The sequence below is a fragment of the Salmo salar genome, chromosome ssa12 (genome assembly GCF_905237065.1).
Source record: "Salmo salar chromosome ssa12, Ssal_v3.1, whole genome shotgun sequence".
NCBI classification, from domain to species: Eukaryota; Metazoa; Chordata; class Actinopteri; order Salmoniformes; family Salmonidae; genus Salmo; species Salmo salar.
This window is the reverse complement of record NC_059453.1, coordinates 67,793,241-67,811,678: the sequence shown is the minus strand read 5'-3', so window position 1 is coordinate 67,811,678 and position 18,438 is coordinate 67,793,241. Positions and strand designations below refer to the sequence as shown.

The 18,438-nt window shown below is 43.6% G+C and overlaps 1 protein-coding gene across 1 annotated transcript; it reads right to left on the bottom strand.

Annotated features, from left to right (window-relative positions):
* Positions 1-3,976: 3,976 nt before the first annotated feature.
* nbl1 (NBL1, DAN family BMP antagonist) lies at positions 3,977-17,009 on the bottom strand. The gene is made up of 4 exons (NM_001146436.1): positions 16,772-17,009; positions 14,741-14,921; positions 5,760-5,871; positions 3,977-4,781 (listed from the first exon to the last, which is right to left on the bottom strand). The coding sequence occupies exons 2-4, from the start codon at positions 14,911-14,913 to the stop codon at positions 4,536-4,538; spliced, it is 531 nt and encodes a 176-aa protein (NP_001139908.1). The 5' UTR covers positions 14,914-14,921; positions 16,772-17,009; the 3' UTR covers positions 3,977-4,535.
* Between the last annotated feature and the right edge of the window lie 1,429 nt (positions 17,010-18,438).

The following is an 18,438-nucleotide window of genomic DNA, read 5'->3' as shown; positions in this document are numbered from 1 at the left end:
CTGCAAATCTACCATTCCGGTGTTTTACTTGCTATATTGTATGTACTTCGCCACCATGGCCTTTTTTTGCCTTTAACTCCCTTATCTCACCTCATTTGCTCACATTGTATATAGACTTATTTTTCTACTGTATTCTTGACTGTATGTTTGTTTTACTCCATGTGTAACTCTGTGTTGTTGTGTGTGTCAAACTGCTTTGCTTTATCAAATCAAATCAAATGTATTTATATAGCCCTTCGTACATCAGCTGATATCTCAAAGTGCTGTACAGAAACCCAGCCTAAAACCCCAAACAGCAAGCAATGCATGTGAAAGAAGCACGGTGGCTAGGAAAAACTCCCTAGGAAAAACTCCCTAGAAAGGCCAAAACCTAGGAAGAAACCTAGAGAGGAACCAGGCTATGAGGGGTGGCCAGTCCTCTTCATGCTGTGCAGGGTGGATATTATAACAGAACATGGTCAAGATGTTAAAATGTTCATAAATGACCAGCATGGTCAAATAATAATAATCATAGTAGTTGTCGAGGGTGCAACAAGCACGTCCGGTGAACAGGTCAGGGTTCCAGGTCGCAATTGTAAATGATAACTTGTTCTCAACTTGCCTACCTGGTTAAATAATGGTGAAATATATATATTTTTTTAAAACTTGCTTTAATACCATTTGTGATGATGAGTGAGTGTGTTGTTGCAGAAATAAATAGGCCTATTCTAAGAAAAAAAAGTCTCTCTACAGAGGCATTTGGTAGGCCATGTTCTGAATTTGAAGATATGAATTATGAAAGTAAAAAAAAAAATCAAGCATGGGGGTGCCCTTTGTTCATTTTAAGCACCTGCCCCCTTAAAGGTCTGTCCTGTTCCATTTATATTCCTCTATTCTCTTTTATCCCGAATCGCCATTTCCAACCTTTACCTCACTTTGGAAGCTCATCTAACGTTTTTTAACTCTTAAATTATTTTATTTTTTATCCAAGCTCATCTACAGCATCATAGACTTCCTCTCATCTACAGCTCCCACCGTATCACTATGTTAATTATCTGGCTTTTTCAAATGATTAAAAGCTCTGGTAAAGGAGGATCATATTAGTTTGAACCCCTCAAAGATGAGAAGACCAAAGCCATGCAGGGGCACTGCAGCAGACACCCATCTCTTGGCCATACACTGATTTTAGGCAGGTATTATGTAGGTGTACAGGCTCTATTACTGGTAACTTACAGAGGGGACATGGAGGTAGTGATTAATTATCTCTGTAGGCTACGACAGCCAGACATGATGGGGTCCTACGCCTCCACACAACCCCTTCTAATGTCGCGCTCTCACGCTAGCGGATGCAGCAGTCCCTCCCAAACAAACAAATACACACACACACTCACTGACACACTCACGCAATCACTAAACACATTCACTCATCTTCCATTGCTGTCTGTAGGACTGGTCCGGGCTCAGCTGTGGAGTGATGATGACATGGTTGACAATCCATGAATACAAAAATCTCCCTGGAGTGTTTTCTCTCTCGCTCTCGCTCCTGCTCCTATCCCTCCCTCCGTTGATTGACCACTCTGTCATTGAGAGATAAGGGATTGATCAATTTGTTTTACACTAGAGAGACAGACAAGCAAGGCAATCCTTACAATTTCACTTAAACTGAAGTTAATCAGATGGAACAGAGAGGAGGAGAAGGGAGGAGGTAGAGAAGGAGAGGAGAAACAGATTAGAAGGAGAAGATAGTGAGGTTGGATGTAAAAGAAAGGATCAGGGGAGGAGAATAGGGAGATAATTAACATTTTTGAGTAAATTAATTTATCTTGCATCCTGTTTTAAACAGAACCATGAGTTTGTGCTTGGAATAGAGGGAAGGAGATTCGAGAATGAAAATAAGCTTGACGAAAATGACCTTTTACCTGGAAAACCACCCTGGGTAGTCCTCTCCCACTGATACTCAGGTCAACTCCATGCAGTCACACTGACATCTGCTGGTTCATTTGGTTATGGTTGATCTTTATTGTTCGTTACCTAATCATGCTTACTTGTCTATTGAAAGGTTTGAATTTTTTTTACTCAAAACCTGTGTGTTTATTACTTTTCCTCTCAATGCAAAGCAGCTGTAAATTACTGGAACTTCATATCGGCCTGGATCTTTCTAGTGTAGCCTCTGTCTCTCCCTAACGTCAGACACCCCACTGATCCCCTTCACTCCCTGTGTATTGAGCTCTATTGAGCAGAGAGTTGGATTAATGGACTAGCTCAAGCTGTACTCTCTCTCTCTCTCTCTCTCTCTCTCTCTCTCTCTCTCTCTCTCTCTCTCTCTCTTAGAACTCCTCCTCCAGGCTTTTAGTCACTACCAAACTCTATCTACAACACCCCACTCTGGGTTGCCATGACAGCTCATCAGAAAGATTTCTATTTTAGTGGATTTATAGGTCAAAAGCACTTTGTGATGTAATTATCAGATGACAGTTAACCGCCATAATCCTTAGACACGGGAAAAAAAGTTTAGGATTTATTATTATTATTTATATAAAGTAGGTGTTTGGGGTGGGAAAAAACATGTTACTAAGACATTGTTTAGAAAAAATTGTGTTATTTATCTTTTATTGAAAGTGAAAAATGTCCCTCTGTAGTGGTCATTAGGACGTGAATATGAAAAAATGTACATTACAGTCAATGGGTATAGAAGGTAAAAACCATAGTTACAGCGTCTGGGTGTCCAGTACAGAGGACATTTCTTGATAAGCTCTTATTTAGATATTATTTCATGTTAAAAAATTATTACACAGGCCTGAAAACTCACTTAACCATTAATGAGATATTCACTTACGAGAAACAATTTGAATATCAAACTCACAAAAATTAGCATTAATAATTACTCACACTTCTTTTCAAATTTCCATTAAATGTGCTAATTTTGACGGCAGCCATTTCTTTAAGAACCAGGAAGAAAAAGTTTCCAAGATCACACCACCACACATGTGATAACATTGAAAAGCCCAGACTGTCTTTTCAAAGGGACAACAGGACTTAATACAGAGATATGGACCAAGAACTAGAAAGGACAACTAGGTCCACTAGAAAGGATAAAAATGAATTGCTGGGTCTCAGGAGGATAAAGGTATAAAATACATTGTCCATATGAACTTAAACACAGATAATTGAGCAATTAGCTGGTGGAGGAAAAGGAGTGGGAATTTGCATTCATTTACATTACATTTGAAATTGTGAAAACAGATCATTGATACGTACAATAATGCCTAATTGTTGTGTGTGTGTGTGTGTGTGTGTGTGTGTGTGTGTGTGTGTGTGTGTGTGTGTGTGTGTGTGTGTGTGTGTGTGTGTGTGTGTGTGTGTGTGTGTGTTGGAGTTTTAATGCCTGCCGTTTAATGTTGGTTAAAATGGGTGGAAAGTCCTCTGTGTGTTTGCTCTGTATGTCATTTATCAGTAATCCGTTTCTGTTCTAGAACAACATCCGTGTCCATGGTGACTGCTGCAGGCAGAGAGGAGTGAGGATGAAAACCTGCCCAATACACACAAATCTAAAGTCCACAGTTAGGATCATAACACACACTAAGCCTCTGCACTTTAGTAAACATCAGAAACACTATGGTGTTAGTTGCCTATATTATTGCTAGATTAAAATTATGTAGGTGAGATGAGAAGGACTGTGGATTTAGAGGTAGCCAATGCAAAGAGATGGAAAATGCTGCAACATGTTTTCATATCCTTACACTTCTGTATCCAAATGCTGCATTTGTCTCTTTTCTTCTGATCACAGGACTATTGCATTTACAGCCCATGCATGCTGCTTCATCTCTAGCAAGATGCCCTCTGCAGTATCTTCTTTGCACCAACAGAGAGCAGCATAAACATCTATATGAACATAGGCAGCTGACTAGTTCAAGATCACATTCCCACCACATGATGACAATAATAGACAAAAAGGCATTAAGTAAATCATTACAGATAGAACTGCATTGATAAGATTGAACAAAAATAGCTTTATTCTCATAGGAGAAGCAATCATTGGAACATATAGCATTAGGTCAGATACTAATGCAAATTGGTGATAAACAAAAATTAAGGCAAGAAACTTTGTAGCTCTATGCTTTTTTTTATACATTTTTTCAAGACAGATTTACTACAGCTTCAAAAGTCTATAGTTGCGTCAGAGTGCATGCCTGGGTGCATATGTGCATGTGTGTAGGATTGTTATATTGTTGTCCTCCTAAGTGAGAAGTCAGATGACAAAAACAGTTTAGATAAGCTCGTGTCTTTGTATGTGTTCACTTATACTGTGGTTGTCTTGTGAAGAGTACAACATGAGTGAGCTTGGTTGCATGTGCTTTTATAAGCAGTTATCATGTGAAGTGAAGTTTTACTTTCAAAGTGCTTTTAAGCTGTTGAATGAAGAAACAGAGGTTGGATCGAAGAGAAGGGAAATGCATCAAGTGCTGTAACTGTGTGTAGAAGAAACAACTTGTGGAGAGGTTTGGGAGAAGAATCAGGAATGGAGAGAGAGGAAGTGTCAGTGGTGATCCAGCGACCTACCCTCCATCAGATGTGTGTGTGTGTGGCTCTGTGTGTGTGTGAGCGTGCTGAGAGTGTGTGCCGCTGTGGTGGCTCTCTGGTAGGATAGGGGGGTCTTGGGCACTCTCTGATGGGTAGAGCTGCATCAGTGCCCCCTCCTGGGCTCCCTCCTTACTGCAGGACTGGCAGCTGCAGTGGAGGATCCTCTCCACCAGCTTATCCACACGAGGAGCATCATCACTGCCCGGGCAGTCCAAAGTCACCTATTCACACAACGCACAATGCATTACACACATGCCACATGCACCCCCTGCCCCGCCCCCTCAGCACAAACACACACACACACATGCATACACACACACAAAGACAAAGCACTGCCAGGACTTTCTCCTAGAGTCTTCCACACATGTCAGTCTCTGGCAGAGAGATTCAAGACAAAGCCTCTGCATCCATCTTCAAACAATGTAGCCCGCTCTGAGTAATGTTGTGATTTCAGTAAATCAGTCAAGCTTGACACAGCTGCCAGACCAACAATAGGAGGCTGGATCTGAAATAATTTGACAACGGCAGAACAATCAGTCTTGAGAAAACAATTAGCACACTTTTATGCTCAGAGAACTGTTTTTAGTCAAGCTGTAAAAATCCACAAAAATGTTATCCAGCATCAAAGGCATGCCTTTGTGGATCCAAAATAGTCATAATAATAGTCATAATTAATTTATCAACAGCTGGACTGATAAGGCACATTTCCTTTTTCAATATTGTATACAGTACATCAATCAAGTTTTTTCTCGAGGCATGAAGTCACCTCACCTGTGGTCCCAGGCCCACTCCTATCCTACCTGTCTGGCTGCTCTTTAAACTACATACACCTCAACACAGGGCCTTTGTTGTTCCAGGACTCTGGAATCCCTGGCTACTAAACAGGCAGGCCCATTTATAGACAGAGGACAAGAAAAACCTTGAATGAATTAAATGCAGGACCAATTGTGGTTGTGGTCGTGTGTTTCTGTAGGCTACTGGGGTTGTGTGGTTAGGTGTACTAGGGGTTCGTGGAAGTGTCTATATTCAAAGAGTAGTGTTACATTAGCTGGTGTGTGTGTGTGTGTGTGTGTGTGTGTGTGTGTGTGTGTGTGTGTGTGTGTGTGTGTGTGTGTGTGTGTGTGTGTGTGTGTGTGTGTGTGTGTGTGTGTGTGTGTGTGTGTGTGTGCGTGCATGTATGTGTTTGCGTGTGTACTTACCACCTCCCACTGAGTCTGTGCAGGCATGCAGGAGTCACAGTGCACCAGAGACTCAGTGGACTGGGGGAAGGTGTTGGGGACGCTGTAGCTGAAGCACTGCCCCAGACATGCCCTGGAAAGATAGGGGAGAGAGGGAGGAAAGAGAAAGAGGGAAGATGTCACCATTCAGCTTTGATATCTGTATATTTCATGGCTGATTTTATTCTAGAGGTGACCATCACACACAGGTCCAGGGCTTGGGCCCAGGACCGTGGGGGCCCAAGAGGCAGCAAAAACAATAACATTATGTAAAAATAATAAAATAAAGGAAATATATACGGTATATATTATACAAGTCATCTCTCTCTATATTTTTTTTACTGCAACCGCCAACCACAGGAGGATTCAGGAGCCCGCTTTCAATAAGTGTAGACAGCGTGCTGCTGCTCTGCTAATCATTAGATTGGGGAGGAAAGGGGGTAGGGGGCACACATGGGTAACTGGGGGGCTCTGCCTTGATTGGGTAACTGCATAATAAATAAATGTGCCTGGTCAATTGTGAGTCAGTGGCTCACACATAATTGTTTTTATAATATTTGCTTTATCCAACCACAGGAGCCCGCTATGAATGTTCAAGAAAGAGCATAATTTAGCCACAGAGGATCAATATTTTCTCAAAAATAACTGTGGATTACATTTTATCATAAGAGCATACAGGTAACTGCCAAAATAAAGGAAACACCAACACAACGGTGTTTGGCCACTACGAGCTGCCAGAACAGCTTCAATGTGCCTTGGCCTATATTCTACAAGTGGACCTAAACCATGCCAGGAAAATGCACCCCACACCATGACATGTTATTTGTATCCCTCATTTACTCAAGTGTTTCCTTTATTTTGGCAGTTACCAGTTGACTACAGTCAGGAAGGCCACAATTTGGCCACCAAATATACAACTTGTTGCATTGTGGCCATAGACATATAATCCATAGAAGGGTTTTGGAACCTCTTACCCTTGCAATTTGACTATTAAACTTGTGTGTACACAGGCAATGGCAGCGAGTCCTGACTTGAATGGGAAATGCCATCTATGGATTATATTTCTATGGTTGGTTGCCTATTGCACATTTCTAAATACAATCACGTGAAAAAACATAAAGTTTGGAAAGCAAAGGCCGACTGCTGAAAAATGAAGACTAATCTGTCTGTAAAATCAATATAATATTTTTTTTCTCAACTCCCAATTTTTAGGGAACGCAGTAGGTCTACTGTTTTTCAAAGTAGCTCATCTTGAGATAGGCTATTGCCAAGACGAGCGTATCTTCATCATTAGTGAGTCCGTGTGCCACAGGGAATTTTATTTAGTAGCCTATAGCCTATGATATATAAACAGTACCAGTCAAAAGTTACTCATTCAAGGGTTTTTCTTTCTTTTTAGTATTTTCTACAATGTAGAATAATAGTGAATACATCAAAACTATGAAATAACACGTGGAATCATGTAGAATCAAAAAAGTGGTAAACAAATAAAAAATATATTCTTCAAATTAGCCACCCTTTGCCTTGATGACAGCTTTGCACACTCTTGGCATTCTCTCAACCAGCTTCACCTGGAATGCTTTTCCAACAGTCTTGAAGGAGTTCCCACATATGCTGAGCACTTGTTGGCTGCTTTTCCTTCACTCTGCGGTCCAACTCATCCCAAACCATCTCAATTGGGTTGAGGTCGGGTGATTGTGGAGATCATGTCATCTGATGCTGCACTCCATCACTCTCCTTCTTGGTCAAATAGCCCTTACACAGCCTGGAGGTGTGTTGGGTCATTGTCCTGTTAAAAAACAAACGATAGTGGTAGCCATGCTGGTTAAGTGTGCCTTGAATCCTAAATAAATCACTGACAGTGTCACCAGCAAAACACCCCCACACCATCACACCTCCTACTCCATGCTTCACGGTGGGAACCATTCACCTACTCTACGGTGGGAAACGTTCACCTACTCTACGTCTCACAAAGACACGGCGGTTAGAACCAAAAATCTCACATTTGGACTCATCATTGCTCATGTTTCTTGGACCAAGCAAGTCTCTTCTTATTATTGATGTCCTTTAGTAATGGTTTCTTTGCAGCAATTCAACCATGGAGGCCTGATTCACGCATTCTCCTCTGAACAGTTGATGTTGAAATGTGTCTGTTACTTGAACTCTGTGAAGCATTTATTAGGGCTGCAATCTGAGGTGTAGTTAATTGCCGATTTCTGACTCTGTTAACTCTCATGATCTTATCCTCTGCACCACTGGTAACTCTGTACCTTCCTTTCCTGTGGCGGTCCTCATGAGAGCCAGTTTCATCATAGCCCTTGATGTTTTTTTTGCGACTGCACTTGAAGAAACGTTCAAAGTTCTTGAAATGTTCCGTATTGACTGATCTTCATCTCTTAAAGTAATAATGGACTGTCATTTCTCTTTGCTTATTTGAGCTGTTCTTACCATAATATGGACTTGGTCTTTTACCAAATTGTCACGTCCTGGCCAGTATAAGGTTAATTGTTTTTGTAGTTTGGTCAGGACGTGGCAGAGGGTATTTGTTTTATGTGGTTCGGGGTGGTGTGTTTGTGTAAAGGGTGTTTGATTTAGTATTTCCGGGTTTTTGGTTGATGGTCTATGTGTTTGTATTCTATGGTTAGTCTGGTGTGTGTGTTTCTATGTTTGGTTAATTGGGGTTGGGACTCTCAGTTGAAGGCAGGTGTTGTCTATCTGCCTTTGATTGAGAGTCCCATATATTAGGGTGTGTTTGTGTGTGTGATTGGTGGGTGATTGTTCTGTGTTGAGCTTTGCTTTACCAGACTGTTTGTTAGTTGTTCGTTTTTCGTTTTTGTTATTTTGTATGTTCATTTTTGAAGATAATTAAAAATCAAGATGAGCATTCACGTACCTGCTGCGTATTGGTCCTCATTCACCGACAACAGCCGTGACAGAATCACCCACCACCAAAGGACCAAGCAGCAGAGGAAGGAGCAGACGGAGTTCGAGTTGGACTGGCGGGAGAAGTGGACTTGGGAGGAAGTTCTGGACGGGGCCGGACCCTGGCATCAGGCTGGGGATTATCGCCGCCCGCAATGGGAAATTGAGGCAGCCAAGGCAGAGAGGTGGTGGTACGAGGCCATGGACACGCTGAAGGAGAAGCACGAGAGGCACCCCCAAGAAAATTTTTTGGGGGGGCACACGGGTAGTTTGGCTAGGCGTAAGAAGAGCCGGAAGCCAGCTACCCGTGGTTATATGGAGGAGCGTATGGGGTGGAGAGCGCTTTGTTTCGCTGAGGAGCGCACTATCTCATCCATACGCACGCACAGTCCGGTGCGCGTTATTCCAGCCCCTCGCAGGTGCCGTGCTAGAGCGGGCATCCAGCCTGGTAGGAGGATGCCTGCGCAGCGCATCTGGTCGCCGGTACGCCTCCGAGGACCAGGCTACCCAACTCCCGCTCTACGCACGGCTACCATCAGGCCCCTGCACAGCCCAGTCTGCCCTGTACGAGCACCCCGCTCGTACAGGGCTACTAGTTCCATCCAGCCAAGGCGGGTTGTGCAGGAGGTAAGATCTAGACCGGCTGTGCGCCTCCATAGCCCTGGGTTTCCAGCTCCTGTCTCTCGTGCGGACCCGGAAGTGCGTCAACCCAGTCCGACTCGTCCTGTTCCCGCTCCCCGCACTAGCCTGGAGGTGCGTGTACATAATCTGGTAAGCCCAGTACCAGCACCACGCACTAGGCTACAAGTGCGTCAACCCAGCCTCGCCAGTCAACAGTCATCATCAGAGCTGCCCGCCAGTCAACAGTCATCATCAGAGCTGCCCGCCAGTCAACAGTCGTCACCAGAGCTGCCCGCCAGTCAACAGTCGTCGCCAGAGCTGCCCGCCAGTCAACAGTCGTCACCAGAGCTGCCCGCCAGTCAACAGTCATCACCAGAGCTGCCTGCCAGTCAACAGTCGTCACCAGAGCTGCCCGCCAGTCAACAGTCGTCACCAGAGCTGCCCGCCAGTCAACAGTCGTCACCAGAGCTGCCCGCCAGTCAACAGTCGTCACCAGAGCTGCCCGCCAGTCAACAGTCGTCACCAGAGCTGCCCGCCAGTCAACAGTCGTCACCAGAGCTGCCCGCCAGTCAACAGTCGTCAGAGCTGCCCGCCAGTCAACAGTCGTCAGAGCTGCCCGCCAGTCAACAGTCGTCAGAGCTGCCCGCCAGTCAACAGTCGTCAGAGAGGTCAGACTGCGCTGAACCGCCGGAGTGGCCAGACTGCGCTGAACTGCCGGAGTGGCCAGACTGCGCTGAACTGCCGGAGTGGCCAGACTGCGCTGAACTGCCGGAGTGGCCAGACTGCGCTGAACTGCCGGAGTGGCCAGACTGCCCTGAACTGCCGGAGTGGCCAGACTGCCCTGAACTGCCGGAGTGGCCAGACTGCCCTGAACTGCCGGACTGTCCCGAGTTGCCAGACTGCCCAGACTGTCCCGAGTTGCCAGACTGCCCAGACTGTCCCGAGTTGCCAGACTGCCCAGACTGTCCCGAGTTGCCAGACTGCCCAGACTGTCCCGAGTTGCCAGACTGCCCAGACTGTCCCGAGTTGCCAGACTGCCCAGACTGTCCCGAGTGGCCAGACTGTCCCGAGTTGCCAGACTGCCCAGACTGTCCCGACCTGCCAGAGTGCCCAGACTGTCCCGACCTGCCAGACTGCCCAGACTGTCCCGACCTGCCAGACTGCCCAGACTGTCCCGAACTGCCAGACTGGCCCGACTGCCCCCCCGGCGATGCCAGACTGGCCCGACTGCCCCTCGGCGATGCCAGAGTGGCCCGACAGCCTGGAACGGCCGGAACCAGAGCCACCTCCAGAAATAGGTGGGTTGGGGAGGGGGGGTGTAGCACAGTGCCGTCGTTGACGGCAGCCACCCTCCCTTCCCTCCCTTTAGAAAAGGGGACTTTTTGATGGTGTTGCTTGGGGTTATTTTTTAAGGTGCTTCTGGGGTAGCACCTTTAAGGGGGGGGTACTGTCACGTCCTGGCCAGTATAAGGTTAATTGTTTTTGTAGTTTGGTCAGGACGTGGCAGAGGGTATTTGTTTTATGTGGTTCGGGGTGGTGTGTTTGTGTAAAGGGTGTTTGATTTAGTATTTCCGGGTTTTTGGTTGATGGTCTATGTGTTTGTATTCTATGGTTAGTCTGGTGTGTGTGTTTCTATGTTTGGTTAATTGGGGTTGGGACTCTCAGTTGAAGGCAGGTGTTGTCTATCTGCCTTTGATTGAGAGTCCCATATATTAGGGTGTGTTTGTGTGTGTGATTGGTGGGTGATTGTTCTGTGTTGAGCTTTGCTTTACCAGACTGTTTGTTAGTTGTTCGTTTTTCGTTTTTGTTATTTTGTATGTTCATTTTTGAAGATAATTAAAAATCAAGATGAGCATTCACGTACCTGCTGCGTATTGGTCCACATTTTCTGATGACGATTTCGCATTATCGTCAGAAGACGAAGACAACTGTGACACAAATAGGGCTGTCTTCTGTGTACCACCCCTACCTTGTCACAACACAACTGATTGACTCAAACACATTAAGAAGGAAAGAAATTCCACAAATTAACTTTTAACAAGGCACACCTGTTAATTGAAATGCCTTCCAGGTGAAACTGGTTGAGAGAATGCCAAGAGTGTGCAAGGCTGTCATCAAGGTAAAGGGTGGCTACTTTGAAGAATCTCAAATATAAAATATATTTAGATTTGTTCAACACTTCAAGACTGTTGGAAAAGCATTCCAGGGGAAGCTGGTTGAGAGAATGCCATGAGTGTGCTAAGCTGTCATCAAGGCAAAGGGTGGCTACTTTGAAGAAACTAAAATATATTTTGATTTGTTTAATACTTTTTTGGTTACTACATGATTTCATATGTGTTTTGATGTCTTCACTATTATTATACAATCTAGAAAATAGTAAAAATAAAGAAAAACCCTGGAATGAGTAGGTGTATCCAAATTTTGAACTAGTACTGTATATACAAATGTATGTGGACTGTTGCCCCTTCAAACTAGTGGATTCAGCTATTTCAGCCACTCCTATTGCTGACAGGTGTATAAAATCGAGCACACAGTCATGCAATCTCCACAGACAAACATTGGCAGTAGAATGGCCTTACTGAAGAGCTCAGTGACTTTCAATGTGGTACCGTCATAGGATGCTAGCTTTCCAACAAGTCAGTTCGTCAAATTTCTGCCCTGCTAGAGCTGCCACGGGCAACTTTAAAGGCTGTACTGTGAAGTGGAAATGTCTAGGAGCAACAGTGGCTCAGCCACGAAGTGTTTGGCCACACAAGCTCACAGAATGGGACCGCCGAGTGTTGAAGCGCGTACGCATCGTTTGTCCTTTTTTTGCAACACTCACTACATCAGCACAATAACTGTTCGTCAGGAGCTTCATGAAATGAAGCCTTCCCAAAAGAGTGGAGGCTATTATAGCATATTAATGCCCATGATTTTGGAATGAGATGTTCAACGAGCAGGTGTCCACATACTTTTGGTCACTGTAGTACAGTGCATTCAGAAAGTATTCAGACCCCTTGACTTTTTCCACATTTTGTTTCGTTACAGCCTTATTCTAAAATTGTTTTTTTTTTCTTCACGTTTGCACATTTATTAAAAATTAAAAACAGAAATACCTTATTTACATAAGAATTCAGACCCTTCACTATGAGACTAAAAATTGAGCTCAGCTGCATCCTGTTTCCATTGATCATCCTTGAAATGTTTCTACAACTTAATTGGAGTCCACCTGTTGTAAATTCAATTGATTGGACATGATTTGGAAAGGCACACACCTGTCTATATGAGGTCCCACAGTTGACAGTGCATGTCAAAGATAAAACCAAGCCATGAGGTCGAAGGAATTGTCCGTAGACATCCGAGACAGGATTGTGTCGAGGTACAGATCTGGGGAAGGGTACTAAATAAATTCTACAGCATTGAAGGTCCCCAAGAACATAGTGGCCTCCATCATTCTTAAATGGAAGAAGTTTGAAATCACCAAGACTCGTCCTAGAGCTGGCCGCCCGGCCAAACTGAGCAATCGGGGAAGAAGGGCCTTGGTCAGGGAGGTGACCAAGAACCCGATGGTCACTCAGACGGAGCTCTAGAGTTCCTCTGTGGAGATGGGAGAACCTTCCAGAAGGACAACCATCTCTGCAGCACTCCACCAATCAGACCTTTATGGTAGAGTGGCCAAATGGAAGCAACTCCTCAGTAAAATGCACATGACAGCCCACTTGGAGTTTGCCAAAAGGCATCTAAAGACTCTCAGACCATGAGAAACAAAATTCTCTGTTCTGATGAAACCAAGATTGAACTCTTTTGCCTGAATGCCAAGCGTCACATCTGGAGGAAACCTGGCACCTTCCCTACGGTGAAGCATGGTGGTGGCAACATCATGCTGTGGGGATGTTTTTCAGTGGCAGGGACTGGGTGACTAGTCAGGATCGAGGGAAAGATGAACGGAGCAAAGTATAGCGAGATCCTTGATGAAAACCTGCTCCAGAGCGCTCAGGACCTCAGGCTGGGGCGAAGGTTCACTTTCCAACAGGACAATGACCCTAAGCACAGGAGTGGCTTCGGGGCAAGTCTCTGAATGTCCTTGAGTGGCCCAGCCAGAGCCCAGACTTGAACCTTATCGACATCTCTGGAGAGTCCTGAAAATATCTGTGCAGCAACACTCCCCATCCAACCTGACAAAGCTTGAGAGATCTGCAGAAAAGAATGGGAGAAACTCCCCAAATACAGGTGTGCCAAGCTTGTAGCATCATACCCAAGAAGACTCTATGCTGTAATCGCTGCCAAAAGTACTGAGTAAAGGTTCTGAACACTTATGTAAATGTGATATTTCAGTTTATTTTATTTGTATAAATTAGAAAAAAATTCTAAAACCTGTTTTTGCTTTGTCATTATGGGGTATTGTGTGTAGATTGATGAGGAAAAGAAACAATGTAATCAATTTTAAAAGAAAGCTGTAACGTAACAAAATGTGAAAAGAGTCAAGGGGACTGAATACTTTCCAAAGGCACTGTATATATGTTGCCTCCTCACACTGTACAATATGTTACGCTTCATTGGCCTGGGCTATTGTTTGTTTGAATTAAAGACCAGATTGATCTCAATTTGTGTCAGAAGGTGGGTGGAGCTGGTGCATGAAGTCAGGCGCAGGAGAGCAGAATGAGTGAGCAACTTACTTTACTCAAAATAAAGGCACAAGGTAACAATACACTTGACCAACAATACAAGGTAATAAATTACGCACGGGTGAAAACAGCACCCGTCGAAAACCAGCCATAACGTACCGAATGAACATAGAAGCAATCACGCACAAAAACATGGGGGAAACAGAGGGTTAAATACATGAACATGTAATTGGGGAATGAAACCAGGTGTGTAGAAAACAAAGACAAAACAAATGGAAAATTAAAGGTGGATCGGCGATGGCTAGAAGACCGGTGACGTCGACTGCCGAACGCCGCCCGAACAAGGAGAGGGACCGACTTCGGCGGAAGTCGTGACAGTTTGTGAGAGTAGCCACTGATTTCGGTAATTTGTGTGGTATTACAAAAGATTCAGCTAATGCCTTCTGTCATGTAAATGATGTAGAATAGCATGAAATGCTTTTTTAAAAGGCAAAAAAAAAACGGGCCCTGGTAACAAATGTTCCCCATGTGTGGAAATCCTAAAACAGTTATGATCCCCTGTGTGCACATTCAAATTAGGGTAATATTGGGGTAATTTGGCCATTCAAAGTCAATCTTCATTCCTGCTTTCAGTTATTAAAAGGAGTCATTCACCCTCTTGAAAACAAATGCCTGTGCATGTGTGCTGTGTTGTATGGACTTGTGTGTGTGTGTGTGTGTGTGTGTGTGTGTGTATGTGTGTGTGTGTGTGTGTGTGTGTGTGTGTGTGTGTGTGTGTGTGTGTGTGTGTGTGTGTGTGTGCTCCACACTGACCTGTTTTGGATAGAGCGAGGCTGGCAGCCGGTGTGCCCGACTATCTGTGTGATGTTCTTGGCCTCGCACCAAGCGCTCTTGTCAGGGAACAGCGCCAGACGGTTGATGTGAGCGGGCGGTGCTGCTGAACAGAGCGCAAGCAGCGCGCAGCAAATCACAATTCTTTGCCACATGACTGCACCTTAAGGAGGATTAAAAAATAATAATAAAAAAATAATATATATATATATATATAGTTATAATAGGTCTAGCCTACTTTACCTGTTGTTAAGTCTTTAATGTATATTGTTTTACATAGCAGACTCTTTTTGCTCAAGAAACCAAATTGTAAAATGTGTGCCATTATATGGTGGATTACATAGCTTTAATATAGCCAGTTGCTGTTTTGCAGCATTCTGTATCCTCTTCTTCAGTAATCCATTTAAACACGGTAATGACCTGCACTGAGCTGTGCTCACATGGCCGAATTGGCTCTGGATTTGCCAAGTGGAGAAAAACAATTTGCTTGGCTCAAAGTAGCCCAGCAGACAGAGGGAAAAAGGAAGAGACCGAGGGGGAGAGAGGGGAGATGTCTGCTTGATACACACTAAGAACATAGTTTCATTCCAGTTTTTCTAATCTGTTGTGTAATGCCATTACATCTTAAATATGACAATGGCCAGTGACAGTGTCTTGTGAAAGACTAACGTGTGGCCTTGTGTCAACTGTTGTCTAGTTCAGTGGTTCTCAAACCTCTCCTCAGGAACCCCCAGCCGTTCCAGCGCTAGCACACCTGATTCAACTTGACAATTAACACAATAATGAAACCTATGCCATTTTGACCATATAACATGGCTAAATACGAAAAAAGAACACTGTATTGTTCTTCAAAATGTTTTTTCTAGCACCTTTTGAAATAGAGAAAGGTGGGTTATATACAGCACCAAAAGTAGTTTTAACAAGGGTTGTAACGACAGTGAAACTTTTTTTTTTGTGCTATATAGAACCTTAGGAACGGGTTCTTTAAAGCACCATAAAGGTTGAATTTAGAACCATATGAGAATGATTCTTTAAATAACCTCCAAAAAGGGTTCTAGTATAGCACCCAAAAGGGATCCGCTATCGTTACGAGTCAAATAACCCTTATTTGGCACTAGATAGAACCATTTGTTTTTAGTGTGTACCACCTGACTCTAATAAACTATCAACCTCCACAAAATCTTTTCTCTGGTTTCTTTTAAAGCTGCGTAGGTCGGTTTCGTCATTTACAAACGTCTACAAAAAAACTCTCTTGTTTCTTATAAAGTTAATGGGTCACGTAATTTCGGCTACAAACCTTTCCACAAATACAGTTTTACTTCCATGGACTTTTTAGTATTGAAGACGCTTTGCTGTGCCTTCGGGCAAATAACATTCCTAAAGAATTCAATATCCCTGTGCAACGACCAACTGCCCTGCGGCTGTAAAATAGAGAGCGTGAGAGGCGATTGGTGAGGGAAGGCATTACAAGAAGAAGCGCACAAGAAGCTGTGGAAAATGAAAATACGTGCTAATTCTACAGATGGGCTACTTCATGCATTCTAGCGCTTTTTTTGCACTAATGTAATTATACACATTTTGCCTTTATAGGTCTAATTACTTGAATGAGTAAACCTTTTGACTCTATGGGCCTAGTTTATAATCAGGTCATAAGATATGTATAATGCTGAACCATTATTCTAAGAACAAGGCTACAGTGTATAGCAAAATAACTGACAAACAGGAGAATTAAATAGGGTAAAACTAAAATATTTTATGATAATGTAGGACTATATGTTCAGCAAATAATCATCAGACAGCTCCACAGAACAGAACCCCACGAAACAATTACGACGCGCTTCTCAAAAGGGAAAGGTCAGTTTTCCGGACAAATTACAGCTCTCAATAAACACTGTATCGGAGTTTGCAACGTGACATTTTGTGTTGTAACTCTTTGGCATCTCTCCCAGACAGAGAAAGGGATCAAAACTTTGCGTCTGGATAGGCTGTTAGTTTAAAAAAGCGTTCACTTACCGTTGGGAATCACCGAAATGCAGCAATATCCCGCTGAGACCCCTCACTAGATCTTCAACGCCCGTCTCTCCCAACCCTCCCTCGCCACCCGTCCCGCAGGAGACAGGAGAGATGCGTGGAGTCTATGCGCTGTAGTTGCTACTTGGAAATGGAAAATATAACTGCTTTCAGAAAGGCAAGGTTCATAGAAAACAATTACATCATCCGCCAGAGAGAGACGGTCATATGGAGAGGGGTGAGGAGATAGTGTGCATTAGAAACTATCTGTCTCTCAGTCCATCAGCGCACTGGGTCCCTCCCCTCCCGTCCGTGCTCTATCCCTCCCGTCCGGAGTCCGTTTCCACCTCTTCTCCCCAAAAACGTTTCACCGGTAGGCTGTCATTTCGGTGAAGCTGTAAGCTACTCCGTTCTCTCAAACTTTATCTCGCCTTTGCTTTGGTCGCTGGATTTGGGTATAGGCGCGGCTGCGCCTCCAGAAAGGAGTCCCGCTGTGTCTTTGGACGAGCGGGAACGTGAGGGGGAAAATGAGTTTGGCAGGTCTGAATTTTAACAGTTTAACAGCGAAGGGAGCCGCTCTCAATTTCAGGTCATAGGCCTACAACACCGCATAGGCATCAGACCCGTTCTGTGCAAAACGCAGGAATTGTCCCAGTTCATTTTTCTCGTGCACCGTGTCAGCTCTCTTTGCTTTCACTCACAAGAGGGTTTTTGGGAGCAAAATGTTTATAAGCTTATAGTCATTTGTTGATTCATTTAGAAAATAATTGTGAAATATAGCTGCAAGCAGCAATGAACGGGGTTCACAGGATGACAGAAAGGACACAAGATCAGTTGGATACCAAGGACGACGCATGTGAAGTTTAGTCTAGTGCTGTAGGTAGATTAGTTTCAGCTGGTAATCATTCTTAAAGTCATTACTTAATGTATTGAGTTTAAATACCAATTCTGGGGTCAATTTGACTAATGGATTATGTTAAGATCTGTGAAATATTTTCAGCGTAACTTTGAATGCAGCAACTGTTCATTCTCAAATTCATTAGAGACTAATTCAGTGGGGTCCGAAATGATTGACACCCTTGATAAAGATAATAATTACTTTATTAAATAATTAATTCAAATACTGAGCTATATTTTATGTAAAAAATAATTGGTAAATAATATTTATACTAATACAATTGCTCAGAGAAAGAGATTTTGTTCAACAAGTAATATTTTCCTCTCTCAAATGGGTAGGGGTAAAAATTGCCCCCCCCCCCCCTACAGATTCTTATAAAGTAGAAGAATGTTTAGTATTTGGTCCCATATTCTTAGCATGCAATGGCAGTGGTGTAAAACACTTAAGTAAAAATACTTTCAAGTACTTCTTAAGTAGTTTTTTTGCAGTATGTTTACTTTACTATTTATATTTTTGACTACTTTTACTTCACTACATTTCTAAAGAAAATAATGTACTTTTTACTCCGTACATTTTCCTTGACACCCAAAAGTACTCATTACATTGTCAAATTCACACACTTATCAAACGGACATCCCAGCTGCCTCTGATCTGGCAAATTCACTAAACACAAAGACTTCCTTTGTACAGATGTCTGAGTGTTGGAGTGTGCCCCTGGCTAGCCGTAAATTAAAAAACAAGAAAATGGTGGTGTGTGATTTGCTTGATATAA

What these genes read in the sequence shown, in the direction of transcription:
- nbl1 (NM_001146436.1), bottom strand. Translation starts at nt 14,913, where the DNA reads ATGTGGCAAAGAATTGTGATTTGCTGCGCGCTGCTTGCGCTCTGTTCA. An exon ending in CCTCGCTCTATCCAAAACAG is followed by an intron (nt 5,872 to 14,740) that starts GTCAGTGTGGAG and finishes CTATCTTTCCAG; the next exon opens with GGCATGTCTGGGGCAGTGCT. An exon ending in CACAGACTCAGTGGGAGGTG is followed by an intron (nt 4,782 to 5,759) that starts GTAAGTACACAC and finishes TTGTGTGAATAG; the next exon opens with GTGACTTTGGACTGCCCGGG.